The sequence below is a fragment of the Amaranthus tricolor genome, chromosome 14, assembly GCF_026212465.1.
Source record: "Amaranthus tricolor cultivar Red isolate AtriRed21 chromosome 14, ASM2621246v1, whole genome shotgun sequence".
Classification (NCBI taxonomy): domain Eukaryota; kingdom Viridiplantae; phylum Streptophyta; class Magnoliopsida; order Caryophyllales; family Amaranthaceae; genus Amaranthus; species Amaranthus tricolor.
In genome coordinates, this window is record NC_080060.1 from 1,992,645 (window position 1) to 2,009,745 (window position 17,101).

Here is a 17,101-nt window from a genome sequence, read left to right on the forward strand (position 1 = left end):
TATAAAATAGAGAAAAAGGTGTTATATTTAGCCAAACAGGATTACAAGAACAAATGTGTGTCTATTTCAATACACTTGTAACAATCTCTTAGATAAGCTTGATTCGAAATACGAACCTAACAACATATTTGAGCAACAGCAAAAAGTTGACGGCTTAAACCTCTTCGTGTAGTCGAACAAAAGTTGCTGAGATCGCACTTTTCATAACCCAGTAATTTAAAGTTTTCAATCAATCAGACTTGCACGAAGGCTTATACTTTAGACTTCTTTCCCTTTGAGTCTGAGACGGGTTTGCTCTGGAAAGGTAAAAATGTTTTACCTAGAACATACGGTCTTAAAACTTCAGGAATTTCAACACCGTCTTCTTTCTGATAATTCTCTAGAATACAACAGAGGGTTCTTTCAGTTGCTGTTAGAGTAGAATTCAATAGATGGACGTATTGCTTCGTTTGTTCATTACTCTGCAACAAAACATGCTAAATCAGACTTCAGTTTTCAAAATAGGCTAATTCATCAGACCTAACGTGACAATAGAAGTCACAACAAATAGCTAATAACTAAATTAGGTGCTGATTTAAGATAAACTGAATTCAGATGAGGAGAGATAACCTTTTTCTGGCCATAACGAATTTCTAATTTTCTAGACTGATAGTCTGTACAGTTCGAACATGACACTAACTCTCTGAAGGTGCTCGATGCAGGGAACCAAGCTTCCAAATCATACTTCTTTGCTGCAGCATCATTCAGGGCACCAGAAACAATGGACACTATCCGATAGGGGAGACCCAACTGAAATAATGGCAGTAGCAAGTGAATCAGAAAAATAAAATTGGATATTACGCACTCTGTAATCCAGACATCGCAGATTTAAACAATATTTGTGAAAAACTAGTGAAAAAAACAGAACTAAGTACTCCAAAAGAAAGCAAAGGACCACACTTACACTTTGTTTGTATTAAGGGAATTAGAAGGAAAGGAAAAGAAAGGGAGGGATGTGAAGGGATACAATTTCCTTTGTTTGGATACGAGGAGAGGGATTTGGAACGGAGGAATTTGGAACGAAGGGATTTAAAGGGTTTATCTCCCATAGTTTTGTTAATAACGAAGTCTTCTCCAAAGGTCGAAAGATTCGGAAAGAAAATGCTATGTCTCTTCCTCTACTTTCCCTTCCTCCTAAATAAACAAAAGGCATTTTCCATAGCATTCCGTCCCCTTCCTTTCCCTTCCCTCTCTTTTCCTTCCTTTCTAAACTATTATCCAAACATACTGTAAAAGACGAGTTAGAGAAACAATGCATTAATCACTCGCAAAATGAAAAAAATCAAGCTCTGCAAATAATCATCTATCCAAACAGTCTTTTTAATGATTAATCTACATACACAAAAGTAAAACAAAGGAAGTGAAGGACAAATATATACCTTTTGATAAAACTCTTCTGAGTTTTTCAACATCTCCTCGTGCATTTCCCATGAATCATTGCCATTTGGACTGGTGATGCAAAATTGTTCAACTTTCTCAAACTGATGAACTCGGAAAATTCCAAGAGTATCTCGTCCATGAGAACCTGCCTCTTTCCGAAAGCATGAAGAGTATCCAGCATATCTAGAAAACATTTACACAAATAAGAGAATAATCAAATGTGACTAATCAATCTAATCATGCTTTTAATGAATCACCTTATGGGAAGTTGTGAAGGATGAATCCAATCATCTAAGTGGAAAGCACAGAGTGGTTGCTCAGCAGTGGCAATTAGATACTTGTCATCTCCCTCACCTGTTACCTACAGGAAAGCTCAACGACTTAACAGCAAAACCTTAACCACATTTCTGATTGAGCAGTCAGAAGAAATGGTAAGGGGGGATTTCTATGCACAATAGAAACAAAAGATGGCAGCATTTAGCCAAAATGCGCTAGACACTCATACAAGGCTCACCGCAGATATACAAAGAGCGAGATTTTTGTTATTAGATTTATTAATTCACATTTCAATGCGTTATATCAACCCCCTCCCCTACCTCCTCTTGAACAATAATTATTGTATCTATGCAACTTTTGTGACTTTGTTTATTATAAACTTGTTCTTTTTATGTAATATGTTCCTTTTTTTAATTTTATTTATTCGTTTTAGGTGTGTATTTTTATCTCAATATATGCATATATATATATATATATATATATATATATATATATATATATACACACACACACACACATACGATCAAAGAAAATAATTATCACAAACAAATCAAGCAAAGCCTAGCTAAAGAACACACTGCAAAGCAAAGCTTCAGTCTTCGACATTTTCTGATTCTTCAACAATTGCAAAAAGCCAGTATTATGGTGATTAGGATCATAACGACAGTCAGGAGCACAGATAGACATACATGGGAAAATATTGGCACCATAGTGAACTGATGAATTTACCTTGTAAAGTTCTTCATCAAATTGAGCTAACTGTGCACATTTTGCCATGATATCTTTTCGCATGAAAAATGGGGTCTGTAAAGGTGTGTATCCCTTGGATGATAAAAAAGCAAGACCAAAATTAATCAAAGCTTGATTAAGAAGCACACCATCGCCTTTCAAGTAAAACCCTCTACCACCAGCAACATTGGATCCTGAACAATTCAAGTCAAGCACAATTACATAGCTAGATAACAAATTTTGTAAACTAATGTAACTTAAATATTTACACTATTTTGTCTAATCAGTATCCTCAAAAGGTGATACTTGGAAGACTAAACAAACTGAAAAAATATACTGAGATATGAGCTAGATATTTTTCAACACAATGAACTCAGTCTATCTGAATAGTGGAACATTGCAGTAAAATGTAAGCAGAAAGAGCACATACACAAAGTCCCAGCAAGCAAAAATGTAACACCCCTGAATTTCCGACCCCTTGTACGAAACCAAACAAAACTAATATTCTAAATCAACCACTAAAATATAACAGCAAACATTTAAGGAATCTATTCACAATTTGCATGCAAACACGGAAACATATGCAAAATAGGTGGACATGGAAATTAGCACTTAGCAAAAAGTGAGCTACTGGGAACATAATTTTTCCTCTTTTAAATCATTCAATTACAGCATAATAATAGGAAGATAGCACTTCTCCAACTCCCCACATATGGCTGATTTGAGGTTCAAACTTCAAACTGCCCATCAACATGAGCAACACAGAAAACAGAACAAACGTTGAACATCTTCAGAAAAATATGGAATGTTGTGCAAGTGAACTGCCACTTGAAATTAACAATCATACAATTTCTGTATTGCATGTTATAAAGTGGTTGGGGATAATGTCTTCAAATAATAATGTTGAACAGTACCTTATATTTGATAAGGCCAAGATTGATGAGAGTAGGCAAATGTGCAAAAGGTTTTGTAATTTATAACACTAATGAAGGAAATACTAGACCTATTAATTAAGTTATGTAGATTAGAGTTGAACTTATCTTGACATCTTAGACCTTTACCTCATATAGTTTTGTTATTCGTTCTCAATTGTATCTCAAAGCCCACTACTTCTTGTACAACATTTCAGTCATCATTCAATTGGTCACTGAAATGTAAAGAGCCACTAACAAAAAAGATTACCACCCGGTTATAAGATTTATACTTGGCATGTCCTTTAAAAGCAACAGGCAAAGATTATCCACTACTTAGATTATGTATACTTGACATGTCGCTTTTGCAATTATAACACGTAATATGTAGGTTTATCCTCTATGATGAAACGTGCATTGTATAATAGGACAGATATCATTTGAATCTTAAATTTTTATTCAGCCAACTGGATGCCTGAATATCCCTTTAAACAGGATCGGAATATTGACGTTTGATCAAGATTGTCAAAATCTCTATCTTTCAATTGTTGTCAAGCAATTAGCTATCTCAGTTATATAATCTAACAGTTTTTTGAGTTGGATGATTCAAGCGATGCCTTAGGAGTAATTAACAAGGAAAAGAGGTGTGACATGCAAGCACGTTGCTTTACAACTTTAAGATCACTAAAAGAATAATTTAGTCCTAAGCAAAGCACATAATAACAGAATATGTTACACAACAAAATTCCTAGAAATAAGCGCCCATAGTAATTCAATGTTTAGCATCAAAAGCAGTTTAGTATCAACAAAAAGTGAGGTGATTCATCAAGAAGCAAAACTGGCGTATGGTACATTGGTACACAAAAAAATTCTAAAGAAAGAACCACAGAAAATTTAAGTACCTTTCTTTGAATCAACTATCCCAAGCAGCTCGACAAGCTCAACGTGATTTTTGAGCTTTGGCTCGACTCGCCTCTCTCCCCACGTTCTGATCACAACATTGTTAGCCTAAATCATCAAGCAGACAAATTTAAACACCAAATTCAGTATAGATTTATCAAATTTAACAAATCAATTTATTCTTAAATTTTCATCAACACCACATTCTAAATACTTAGAAATCACGAAAAACCTTTGCTTTTCTACGAAATCCATATACAGCATACCTCATCATCGCCAACAGGAACTGTATCATGAATGAGATTCCCGATCAATTCCAGTTTAGCATACAATGAAGCCTTGACTTCTTGAGCTTCAACTTCCTTTTCTGCACTAGATTTTTTGTTCTCCTCAGTACTCTTTATCATTTCAGATGCATCCTCACCAGCCTTCACATACATCAATGTCAATCAACTATATATACATTAAAGCACAAACAAACATCCAAAACTACACCGACATTCATAAATCCAATCAGGAACTCACAATCTTCAACCGAGCTACTTCTTTGTTAATCCGATTGAAATCCTTCCGTAAACTCTCAAGCTCAAATTGACCTAAACAACCATCATTAGGGAAAAAAATTACAATATTTCCGTATAATTCTTCAAACATTTAACATGTTCTACTCATACTAACGAAAAAAAATACTTCTAATTACAAACATCAATCACTTACTCATCCTAAAATTTTGTCAAAAAATAAAAATTAAATCTGCCACTTAATCAGCATAATTCACTTAACAATTGAACAACGAATTGAAAACCCTAAAAAATTAAAAAGGAGACAAAAAGAGAGTACGTTTGCGCCATTCTTGATCAAGTTGGATGATTTCATCGACAATGGCAACATCGGCAAAACGTCGACGTTGAGATTCTCGAATCATTTCAGGATTTCCTCCTTTATCCTCTCTGAACAAATTGATATCCAACATTTTCGTTTTTTGTTCCTTCTAGAAATGAAATCTCAAAAATAGACAATGGAGGAAAAATAGATGAAGGATGAGAAATGACTAACGAGAGTATTGACGAAAAACCCTTTTATTTTGTGCCGGAATGGAAGGTGGGTTTTGAATTTTGACCTTCTCATGGAAATTTGGGCAAAATTACTTAATTTTTAATGTAAATTGGATAGTACAAATTAAAATAGAAACAATTTTTGAGTTAACTACTAACGTATTAACACGAAAAATATTACTTTTTGTTAGAAGTTTTAAAATAGATCCGACAATTTGATATTTAACTAACCTTGTAATTAAATTGGACTTGAACAACCTTTAAAATGAAATTTAAAATTATATAAAAATCGATGTAGACGTAAGACCCAATGTTAAACTGATCTGAAACACTTGATCCAAATTCGAATCGATGACCCGAATAAACACCTGAGTTAAACTCAAAGAAATAGAAAGGATACTTCTATATATTATTTTCAAACTAAGATTAACATAGGAATAGAAATTAGTATTTTTAAAACTATACAACTATATAATTCTTTCGTTCTCTAATGTTCTTCCCATTTTGAATATTCTATCTTAAGGAGAGAGAAATTTGATTAATGTTTTTGGTACATATTTAGAAGATAAAATATGTCCATGGTGGAATCTCGTTAAATTTGTCTTGATGTATACTTTTTTATTATGTATTTTTATAATTTTTTATTATATATATTTAAAGATATCGAGGTTTGCAATTTACTTTGAAAATAGTGCAAAAAGTAAACGAGAAGAACAAAAAAAAATAAAGAGAGTATAATATAACACTTCTAAAGTCGATATAGAAGACTCAAACCCTTTTTCTTTCTTTTCGACAAACCTCCAATTTCACTTTTGAGCTACATTATGTCCAATCCCCTCTCTAAACATCTACTCCCTTCATTCATTTTTGTTTGTCTATTCTAAATTTTTTTCATATATATTTTTGTTTAAGGTTAGTTGTATTGAAAATGTTATAATTGAGCATGTGTAGATTGTTGACTTTATGTATTGTTGTTTTAAGCATAATTTTAGTTAGAATTGAGTTTGATTTCTGCAAATTTAATCTTAATGTTTGAAAATAATGATTTCATTTGAACATATAAATTTGACTCATGAAAAATAAAAAGAATTCTTCCATTCATAATTGAAATCTAGTATGTACAATTTAAAATAAAATATTTATTCCCAAACGCAACCTAAGGAAAAAGCAACCGCTAAATAGACAATAAAAATTAGAATAACATAATTTGAATGGTTTTTTTCTTTTTTAAAAAAGTTTAGCTTTTGATTTAATATTTCTTTTCCTTCTAATTAATTATTAATCTATTGAATTTAAAAATAGTAATAACACGTTATGATCACCGGTAAATATACTTGATGAAAAAAAAGCCCAAAAGTACCACACAAAAAATGCAATTTGTAATAATCACAAGTTCTTGTTCATATACTTTGAAGTTTGTCTTTGTAACATCAAGAATGGTTAATCTTTGTACTAAACCGCAAGAGAAATGGTACAATTAAAAAGATACTAAATCACAAGAGAAATAGTGCAACTAAAAAGAACGACAAAAACCAAGTTCGAACACCAAACAAACGAGCCAAGAGTGAAATGTTGAGGGAAGTTGTAACTCGCATTCGCAGGCTAACAGCAATAAGAACAGTTACGAGAGCCGTCTGATAAAAGATTATACATATCCATCGTTTTGATTAGGTACACTTATCGTTCTATCAAATTGGTCAAAAAATTCTTTAATCACGATTAAAGAAAAACGACGTGGGAAGATGAAAATACAATGAAAAATATGGTGATATGAATACAATCAGTTGATCCCATCCGGATAGAGATTTAAGAAAATGCAATTACCCGTTTGGCTTGCAAGATCTGTCTTAATGAACTGTTATTGCCCTTCCTATTTTCTGAGAGAGAGCAATTCAAAACTACGAATATGGTCATCACGAATTCCTCGTGATGCAGATGCACGTGTTCGTGAAGTTGGCCTGGATTCTGTTCCATAGAATAGCTTTTGTACATTCGAGGAATGACGATGGACCCCGTTGGTTAGTCGACTTGCTCGAGTCTCCCCAAGGTCACCAGAGGTGGTTGGCCTGTTGCTTGAGACGGCAGTGGCCCGTCTAGAAGAACTGCTAACTCGGGAAAGGTTTACCTTCTCAGAGTCTCTTTGCTACGATTTGTAAAGTCAGTTATAACGTCATTACAAAAATCTAAATTAGCGCCACTTTCATGTTTGGATTAAACACAGACCGATAAATCATTGATAAAAAATGAAACAAAATGCTAAAAAAATACCATGTCTCGTGACGTGGCTACATCTTGTGAGCTCCTTTGCTTGGAGTGATCACCAGAACCTAAAGCATTTCGGCGGGAAATGGCCTCCACTGCACCAGTAAGTCTGTCTCGAATCTCACGACCCACTGGATGACATGACATGAACAAACAATTTATCATTGAAACCACTGTCACATGATTCACTAATCTCTTTGCAAATCTCGAATAAAAAAACGAATTATGGTCAGTTTTGGGCTATTTTAGGGTTATTTTCAGCGAACTACGAATTTAAAAAGTGAATTAACTGGCAATCATGTTACACTGATTGAAACAGGCGAGAAACGGAAATATGAGGAAAAAATGGTCTCTATGCTATATTACGTCGGAAGCTGCAATGCAGTGTTCTTGATTCAGATACGCAGATGAATCAAATTCTTAAAATAAACCTATTCAAGAGCGGGAATACTTCATACTCGTAGTGAAATGATGTTGCCTACATTAGAAAAGAGAAGACAAACCTGAAGTCCTTTCTGGTTTTTCTGCAGATGGTCCGGCATTTACAGCTGGCTTCGGACCAGGATACTGAAAGTACAAACGATTGTGTTAAAAAAATTAAAGAGACAAGACATAAACTATCCAACAAAAAAAGAAACACTAACCCGTGTTCTAGAGCTACCACCGATTTGGGGGTACTTCATCATGGTCCAGTCTAATACATAGTCGAATTGATAACCTATGGAAAGATCATTATTAGAGTTTAATAGAAGCTAATACTCCCTCTGTTCCAAAGACGTAGGCCCCATTTTCCTTTTCACTCCGTCCCATTGAGTTTGCTCCATTAGAATTTGGGCCATGACCCACACTAGAGGTGTTCAAAACAGACTCGACGATCCGATATTTACCCGACTTTGTAACTGAACCCAACTTAACCTGACTCGGAATGAATTTAAAACTATATAAAAATTAATGTAGACATAAAATCTAATTTTAAACCGAATCAAAACACCTGACCTAAAATCCAACCAATAACTCGAATGAACACCTCTAACCCACACTCTTTCTTTAATTTACATACACATTTAACTTACCTTTTCTTCTCTTCCACACCTTTCTCCCACTTTTACCACCTTTTATCACATTTCTTAATTATCACCCCATTGTACCTGAGGCTATTTTTTTGGGACAGAGAGTGTGTTGCTAGTAAACTTCTACAAAAATTGAATAAGAAATAACACGGAAAGCAGAAGCATCACAAAATTAAGCTTAAGATGAAGAAACCTTGTTTATATAATACAAATTGAACTATTTTTTTACCACATTTACCTTCACGAATAAATAAGTCTCTGAATAGCCTCTTCAGATACGAATAATCAGGCTTATCTTCAAAGTGCAATGATCTGCAGTAGTGGAAATATGATACAAATTCTGATGGGTATGATTTGCAAAGCACCTATTTAACATATCCCGCTTAAATGTTAATAACATTTCCAGTTTTCAAAAACAAGCAACGCACATATTAGTCAAGGAAAATTGTCAAATCACAGAAGAACATGGGCTTGCAGAAACAGACAAAAACTATACAGAAATCTATAGCCGAACATGATCGTTGTAGATCATCACAGGAAATAGCTTTCTGGTTAAAGCAGCCAATAGATGGCTTAAGAATGGTTTAAGGCTTTCGAACAGGATTAATGATCGGTAAATGTACTGTTGATATGGTTGACTTACCAGTAAAAAAAACAATCAAAAAGTATTTCGAGTTGGACCTCAAACTCCCTCGGATTATTTTTGTAACACAATTTCTCACAAAAAGCTTACATTTAAGAATTGATGTAACTAAAAAAGCACATAGGAAGTATATATAAGTTTACATGTTCATGAAGCAAAAGTCAACCTATTATTGTTTAAAATGAAATCTCGAATACAATCTAAAAATGCATTGATGCGTGTTTTGGTATGTGTAAAAGGGAAGGTGGGATGTTGGTCTTGTTCCCTTGATCATTGAGCTAATTACCCTATTAGAATTGACACTAAACCCCTAAACGAACAAAGATCATGGACTTCAAATGTAAATTATATAAAAATCCAAAGCATTGAACAAAATAAGGTCGAGAAACACAGAAATACCTCTATTGGAGTCATCATCTTCTTTTCACTGATTTTATCATATTTTTGTTTCTTAGTATTGGCTTTTAGCCCTTGCCAAGGAAGACTGACAGAAAAAGCACACAAAAAAAATATTAGAACAGAAAAAAGCAAGTCTCTTACCCACAAGAGACGGGATAAAATTAAAAAAAAAAAGTTTTTATGCTTTCAACCTTCCGCGGAGGAAATACATTAGAACATATCCCAGTGATTCAAGATCATCTCGTCTGCTTTGTTCTGTAAAAAAATAAGACAAATCAAATCCCGCTAAGCTGAAACAGTGATCTCAATGAAATTGTAAATAAAATCAGCCACCAACCTATTCCACGATGAGTATGGACACTAGCATAACGTGCGGTACCGGTAAGGCTCTTGTTCTCCCTGCACCAACATATACGATCACTTAGTCAAGAAACACAAAACTAAAAAACCTCGAAGGGCGCAGGAAATGTGTCCTAAGACAACCCATCATCAACAACCTCGACAGCGAATTTGAAGAGCCCCATGCCACTTCCAAATTCACTTGTTCCATAAAGCTTAACCTACATTATTCTTTACTAAATTTTATTAATCCCCCCCCCCCCCCATCCCTTCCCATTTTCATCTTCTTTCATCCAATCAAGTATCTGAACAATTAAATCCTAGGTTACTCGGACTCTTCCATTTGCTTCTCGTATTAGTGTCCAATCCTTGATGCTCGGACATTCGTATGCCACTTAGACACTTCATTTTAGGCATAAAATTGAATATATTTAGACGTATCCGACAATTGGACACGTACCAGTATCCAACATCAGTACCCGAGTCCATGTAACAGAGTAAATCTAGTCATTTTTTGTTTATTTTAAGCAATTCAATAAGCAAACTAGGTAACACTACTTTAGAATACTAGAAAGGGATAGAACACTCCTTTCATTACCTATATGGTATATGCTTATGAGTTTTCAGATCCCTGAACTTCTTAGCTAAACCATAATCAATGATATAAACCTACATCAGGATAAACATAGCAGAATATTAAGTCCACATACTTCATTTAAAAGACAAGTAAATGTCCAAAGAAGATGAAAATTCCATTAATATCAGTTAATTACAATGGAAAATTCCATTAATATCAGTTAATTTCAATGGAAAATTCCATTAATTGATTTAAAGGTACCTGATTAGCCTTACGACCAAGGCCCATTAAAAAATTATCGGGTTTTATATCACGGTGAAGGAAGCCTCGTGAATGCATGTACTCAACTCTATTAATCTGAAAGCATTGGTAGAAAAGGATCATCCCGAGTTCATGATAACAAAGTAACTTAAGAATTTGAAGATACTTGATCACTTACCAACTGATCAGCGAGCATCAGTACCGTTTTCAGGGAAAACTTTCTATTACAGTAATTGAATAGGTCTTCCAAGCTCGGTCCCAGAAGATCAATCACCATTACATTATGTTCACCTTCAACTCCAAACCATTTTAGGTGGGGCACTCCGGCTTCAAACAAAGAAAACAATAATTGTGTATCCCAAACACAAATTCAGAAATAATCAGTTCCTACAACTAACATTATTGAACATAAAACGAAAAACTTACTTCCTCCTTGAAGCAGCATATACACCTTCGATTCATAGTGTAGCTGGGGATGCTTAGTCTTCGCAGATTCCTGTGATGTTGACAAATAATTGCTTTTAGAACGAGCAAATACTAGTGCGAAAACTACTTGGGTCTCATACAACAGTTGCCGAGAAACAACAAACGTCGCAAAATTTTCGTCAGTAATTCAAGGAAAGGTTTAATCAAAAATCCAAAGAAAGTGAACACATAAAACATGTGCACTACGTTTCTCTAAACTTTAACATCACTGAAACACAATCATCGCAATTATAGAATGATAGGCATGAACAATAATGAACAACATTCATTACCCGGTGCCATTTAAGTGGCTCCCACCTGGGCAGGAATCGGAGTTTGAATGTATGCAACCTTACGTAGTCACCATACCCTAGTTAATGATAACAAAAGGGTTTCGAATAATGCATGAACAACAAAACCGAAAAAAAAAAATTAAAATAAAAGAACCTCTTCTCATCAGGAGTTACTTCTATATCAGAACAGTGTAGGCAATTGCACTATAACAGTAATACATTCTCCAGGAAGCCATGTTCAGTAAACAAAGAACAAAAAGATCATTCCAACATCCTACAATCTAAACATACAAAATCAAGAATTTAACAAGTAAGCTATAATTTATGAATATGCAAGTCAACTTACTCAACATCAACCATCAAACACATAACAATTATTGAGCATAAATAGTCCATAGCATCAATTTACAAACTAAACATAAAAGCCACACAAAATCAGAGAAACTCAAGAAGATCATACCATTTTAATGGCCACTTCTTCTCCAGTTTGAACACTGACCCCTGGATCAATCAAAAAATTACATCAAATTTAGTCAAACACCCAATTTTTAAAACAAACTAAATAGGTAAAAAAAAATTAAAAATCAAGAAATATACCTAAAAAAAGCTCCCCAAATGATCCACTCCCAATTTTCCTTCCCATCTTAAATTTCCCACCAACTATTCGATCCATCTCTTTTTCTTATGGATACTGCTGCACCCCCAAAATTTCAACAAAAATTAATTTGTTTGGGAGTTAGATTTACACCCAACTCAACCAGAACTCAGATTTTCAACTCCTAACAACCCAGAAATGATCAGAAAAATAAACTGAATCTAAAAAATAGAAGTAATTCCTACTTACAAAAAATGAATTAATCAACTTTGCAGAACTTGCTATACATAGAACTAACTAATTATAATATACATTAAAAAAGATTATTCCTTTTTGACTGTTTTAATCAAAAGGTAAAACTTTGGTAGAACAACAAGATTGGGAAAAACCCTAAATCTATCTTACACCCACTTAGAAAAATTGGTAATTTGTTAAACCCAAATCTTACAACAATCAATTGGATCGTATTTTTCCTGGAAAAAGAAATGGGTAATTAACTAAATTAATGATTGTAATATAAATTACCGCATTTCTGTGTCTTTTAGAGATAGAGATAGAAAGATAAACAGAAAGATAAAGAAAGGAAAAGCAGAAAAGACATAAGGCGACGGAAAGAGAATTGTGTTGAAAATTAACAGAAATTATGACCCACTATTTTAGTCCCTCTAATTTAGATTAAATAATAACATATTTGCTTTATAACACTATTTAGTATTTATATCTCACTAGTAATTTTTTAAAATTTATATGTTTAAATATAGTCTGTTGAGATCTTATTGATTCGTCTTAATATAAAGGTTAATAATATCAATTTTTTATAATTTTAGTTATACACAATTAGAGATGTTATGGATTAAATTAGTGCATTTGCCAACATGCAAAAAACAAGTAAGACATTAATACTGAATTGAAGTGGTACTTCAAAATTGGATAATATTATATTCTAAATAAATATTCATAAATTCTTAAATAAGACAACCTCATGGTGAGATCATTTCTTTAAGCTGATAATAGATGTGTAATGTGTTCATGGGCGAATTTGGATGGGTAGTAAATTTTTCCTCCTAAAAACCTACATGCACGCTTAAAATTTCAAAAGTTTCTTTGTTTTAACGGGCTTATGTTATCTGCTGCTACGCATACTCTTTCTGAACGTGCAAGACATGCGAGCAGACGAGTTTTTGAGTTTATAATTAAGTAAATAGCTATATTCTTATGTTCTTATTATTATTTGTAACTTAAAACGACGAGTAAAACGACACAAATTTGCCTTTACCGACTTAGTGATATTCCTTGGAAATATCTTTTATTATATTCTTACTTTTAGTGAGTATATAAAAAAAATTTATGATAGTTTTTTTATAATTTTATTTTATTTGGAGAGTCATTAAATAAAATTTGACATGAAAAACAACCATTATAAAGATTCTCAAAATAAAAGTAAGAGGTTGTTTGGTTGCTAGTTAATTTCCTTAGAATTTGTAATTCTTTAGGAATATCTTCTTAGATAGTTGTTTGGTTGACATAATTTCACCAAATATAGAAAGTGTAAATTCCTTTGGAAATTCAAATTCCTACAAAGTACATGATTTTGATTACCAAGGGGGAAGATAGGTAATTTAAGTTCATATATGTCAATTGTAATTTTAAATGTTCAATCAAAAAAATTTAAAGTTGACCACGAAATTAACTTTCATGAAAGCATAAATTTTCATTGAAATTTAATTTCTATGTCTCAATATACATGAACAATACAATAAATCATTAAATGGCAAAGTAAAAGTTTGATATAATAAATAATTTTTTGGTGGTAATAAATATTTTTTTTCTTTTCTTAATGCAGGAAGTATTTCTTAGATAATATAAAGAGCCTTTAAAAATGAGTTTGCAGATTAATAATAATAGTTTGGTGTAGTTTAAGAATTTTTACTGCTTATAAATTTTGGTTAAATATAGATTTTTATCTATTCTTATTATATCTGTTTTATGTATCATAAAGTTTCTCCTACTTAAATAAAAAAACACTTATTACAAATGATTAAATAGGGTAAAGAGATGGAGTAACATATCATGTATTGTTTTTAAAAAATCAAGTCTTTGAAAATGAGTTGAGATCATATAGTGATCCAATCATTTTGTAGTCTATGATTGTAGATGATTTGTATTATTTATGTGCTTGTTGTTGATTCTTGTGTGCAAGAGGTCAAAAATGATGTCCCTCCAGTCTTGCTTTTGATTTTTAATTGTAAAATGACAAATTAATGATAACAATTTACTATAACAAACATTCCTTAACCCTATCTTTATTGAATGGTTCCTACTTCCCACTTAATCACATATATCTTAAGTGGTCAAATAAAGCCATAATTATTATTCAACAAAATTTGATCTTATATAAGTTTAGTAATGGTGGCTATGTTAAAACTACAATAGACTGTGAGTCTGAATCAGATGGGAAGCATTAAAACCCCTTGGTGTGTGTGGCTTTGCCACTAAATGTGTGTAGCTACAATCTTATATAAGTGATGATAATGTGATCATTTTTGATTGATAATTAATAGTAAACACTATCTAGAACTTCAAATTAGAATAATGAAATGAAATGCAAATACAAAAAGTGTATAGAAATTCTCAAATGAGGCATTTTACGATCACACTAATATTATTAGGTTGGTCTAATTATTTACATATAGTTTTAAAGTGATAATTGAAAATCTTAAAATAATCCCTTATGATTTTCAAAGTGATAAATTTTAACCTTAAAGTGATCACTTACAATCTTAAAGTGATTATTTTTTATTGTTTCAGTAGTGAAGAGAACAGTCAACACTCTCAGCAAAGTTGAAAAGAATGTCTTTTAGGGTTCACAATGGTTATGAACAATTGGAGAGATCTAAATTGCTTTTCCGACTGTTTCACTCCGTATCTTGCACAAGGTAACAAACGAGGGCCGGAGAGGGGTCCTCCGGGGGTCTTCCTCTGATGATTTCAGTAGGGATTATGATAGAATCACTGATATAACTTTTAGAGATTTAGAGTTATCTTATTCTGAGAGAAGAATGCTTGGTATTCGGTGCAAAAAGTTATCCTACCGTTATCCTACCGTTGGTGATGCATGACATCGTATATTTATATAATGGGTATAAGAAGGGGTCTCCCAAAACCCTAATGGCAATTTAGGCTTTTTCCTTGATAGAATCTTTCTTGGGACCAGTAGAAAGGAAAAGGGGATATTCCTCAAGTCTACGTGGGGGTTAGGTGATTTGCTGATTCGACACCACGGTCCACCCCCCACCTACATGAGTAGCGTACGAGGTAGGTGTGGTGTCTTACCTTATACAAGCATTTTCAGCTTTCTGCATATGATTGCAGTTGTCTCTCGACACGTCATTGTTTCCGTTGCAACCATCCTGCAGGTATTGAGGTTCTTCGCTTTCTGTCTGGATCCTTTTGGTATGACCCTGCCGCTTTTGTGGGTCCTGTCGTATTGAAACTTAGCTGAGGAGTAAGCTTAGTCCTCCAGGGAGCTAAGTTGTCTTTCCCAGGGAGCTGAGACTTCTGGAGGGATCCTGGTCGTTTTGTTCTATCTTCTATTTGTGGTGGTGATTATGATTTTTCCTCTTTTAGGGACTCTTGGCTGGTTGTCTTGCTATCCTGGGTTAGGTGTTCTTTATCCTTTCAGGGTCTTGGGCCTAAGGACCGTGTTTCGGAACATACATTTATAATTTTAAAAAAATCATTAACGATCTTGAAGTTATCACTTGCCTTCTTAAAGTGACCAACTATGATTTTAATGTAATAACTTACCGCTTTATACTGATCACTTACAATCTTAAAATGTATTTACATGATAACATACTTAAATTAAATGGAGAATCCAAAAGTATCATATTTATCCATATCAAAATGAAGAAGCAAAGAACACTTATACTCCGTACATAACGCGGCAGCAAAGACAGAATCTAGGATGCATTGCGCTAAGTTTTGCTATTTAACCTATTAGTCTTATTTATTGTGTTAACACTTATATTTACCTACGTAATGTTTTAATTTTTAATATTTTTAAATAAACAATATTAAAAATTATGAAAAATTGATATTAATAAACCTTACAATAAGACAAATCAAATAAAATCTTATTTGACTATGTTTTAACATAGATTAAAAATAAAATCACAAATTGAGAATAATAAGTGAATAATAATCAATAAGTAAATGAGACTAGTAGGCAGAATATGAGAGATTATTTGCTTAAATGATAAATCTTATTAGAATCGGATCTTAGTAAACACCATCTTTTCAATTAGTCTTTTTATTCTCTCGGCCTAATTTGTAATAAAAAATTATTTTGTGTGATTGTATTAATCTATGAAATTTGTTAACAATTCAAAGAAAATTGCGTGATCACATTCACATTTGTGTTCCTCTATGATTGTTTTACAGCTAATTACAATATGTATGTCAATTTAGCCTATACAAGAATTTCTACAACTACAAACACGGTTTTCAAAGATTATTAGTCAAATTATGTTAAGGACATGGTTTTAATGGTTGACAATTAGTAATTATAAATAATAAATATAAATAACAAGTAAATTTGCATAGCTTGAGGAGTTTCTATACTACAAGTTATACGTAATTGACTAGAATTATCACTTTGTCTTAAAAATAATGTGTGGAGATGTAGATTTGTATGTATTGATACAACTTAATCAAGTAATACGTAATTAAGTAGAACTAGTAAGATTAATTTAGGGATGAAGTAAATATCTACCATCGTTTTTGAATTTTTCTCTAATTCATGTCTTCTTGATAAGTTAGAACCTAAAAATAAGTAATTAAAAATACAATAAACTTTAATCGGATATTTTACACATGTCTAAAGTCATGTCTAGTTTATAGTAATT

The 17,101-nt window shown here is 32.7% G+C and overlaps 2 protein-coding genes across 2 annotated transcripts; both read right to left on the reverse strand.

Moving 5' to 3' along the window:
- Nucleotides 1-7: 7 nt before the first annotated feature.
- On the reverse strand, nt 8-5,332 carry LOC130799928 (serine--tRNA ligase-like). Its single transcript, XM_057663227.1, has 9 exons — nt 5,076-5,332; nt 4,761-4,831; nt 4,502-4,663; nt 4,238-4,343; nt 2,425-2,618; nt 1,677-1,780; nt 1,419-1,602; nt 610-789; nt 8-461 (listed from the first exon to the last, which is right to left on the reverse strand). Exons 1-9 carry the CDS (start codon nt 5,206-5,208, stop codon nt 252-254), a joined length of 1,344 nt encoding a protein of 447 aa, XP_057519210.1. The 5' UTR covers nt 5,209-5,332; the 3' UTR covers nt 8-251.
- Nucleotides 5,333-6,925: 1,593 nt separating this feature from the next.
- Nucleotides 6,926-12,852, reverse strand: LOC130799689 (casein kinase 1-like protein 10). Its single transcript, XM_057662873.1, has 14 exons — nt 12,197-12,852; nt 12,060-12,100; nt 11,268-11,337; nt 11,020-11,168; nt 10,842-10,937; nt 10,602-10,672; nt 10,002-10,063; nt 9,856-9,919; nt 9,665-9,749; nt 8,861-8,987; nt 8,197-8,270; nt 8,056-8,119; nt 7,559-7,683; nt 6,926-7,433 (listed from the first exon to the last, which is right to left on the reverse strand). The coding sequence occupies exons 1-14, from the start codon at nt 12,270-12,272 to the stop codon at nt 7,161-7,163; spliced, it is 1,377 nt and encodes a 458-aa protein (XP_057518856.1). The 5' UTR covers nt 12,273-12,852; the 3' UTR covers nt 6,926-7,160.
- Nucleotides 12,853-17,101: the final 4,249 nt, after the last annotated feature.

Bases quoted from the DNA above. Each gene is read 5' to 3' on its own strand.
- LOC130799928 (XM_057663227.1), bottom strand. From the start codon at position 5,208: ATGTTGGATATCAATTTGTTCAGAGAGGATAAAGGAGGAAATCCTGAA. The intron at 4,832-5,075 runs GTACTCTCTTTT...ATGGTTGTTTAG, and splicing joins TGATCAAGAATGGCGCAAAC to GTCAATTTGAGCTTGAGAGT. The intron at 1,603-1,676 runs GTGATTCATTAA...AATGTTTTCTAG, and splicing joins CCTTCACAACTTCCCATAAG to ATATGCTGGATACTCTTCAT.
- LOC130799689 (XM_057662873.1), bottom strand. From the start codon at position 12,272: ATGGATCGAATAGTTGGTGGGAAATTTAAGATGGGAAGGAAAATTGGG. The intron at 11,169-11,267 runs GTAAGTTTTTCG...CTTTGTTTGAAG, and splicing joins TATGCTGCTTCAAGGAGGAA to CCGGAGTGCCCCACCTAAAA. The intron at 10,064-10,601 runs GTAATGAAAGGA...ATGTTGGTGCAG, and splicing joins CATAAGCATATACCATATAG to GGAGAACAAGAGCCTTACCG.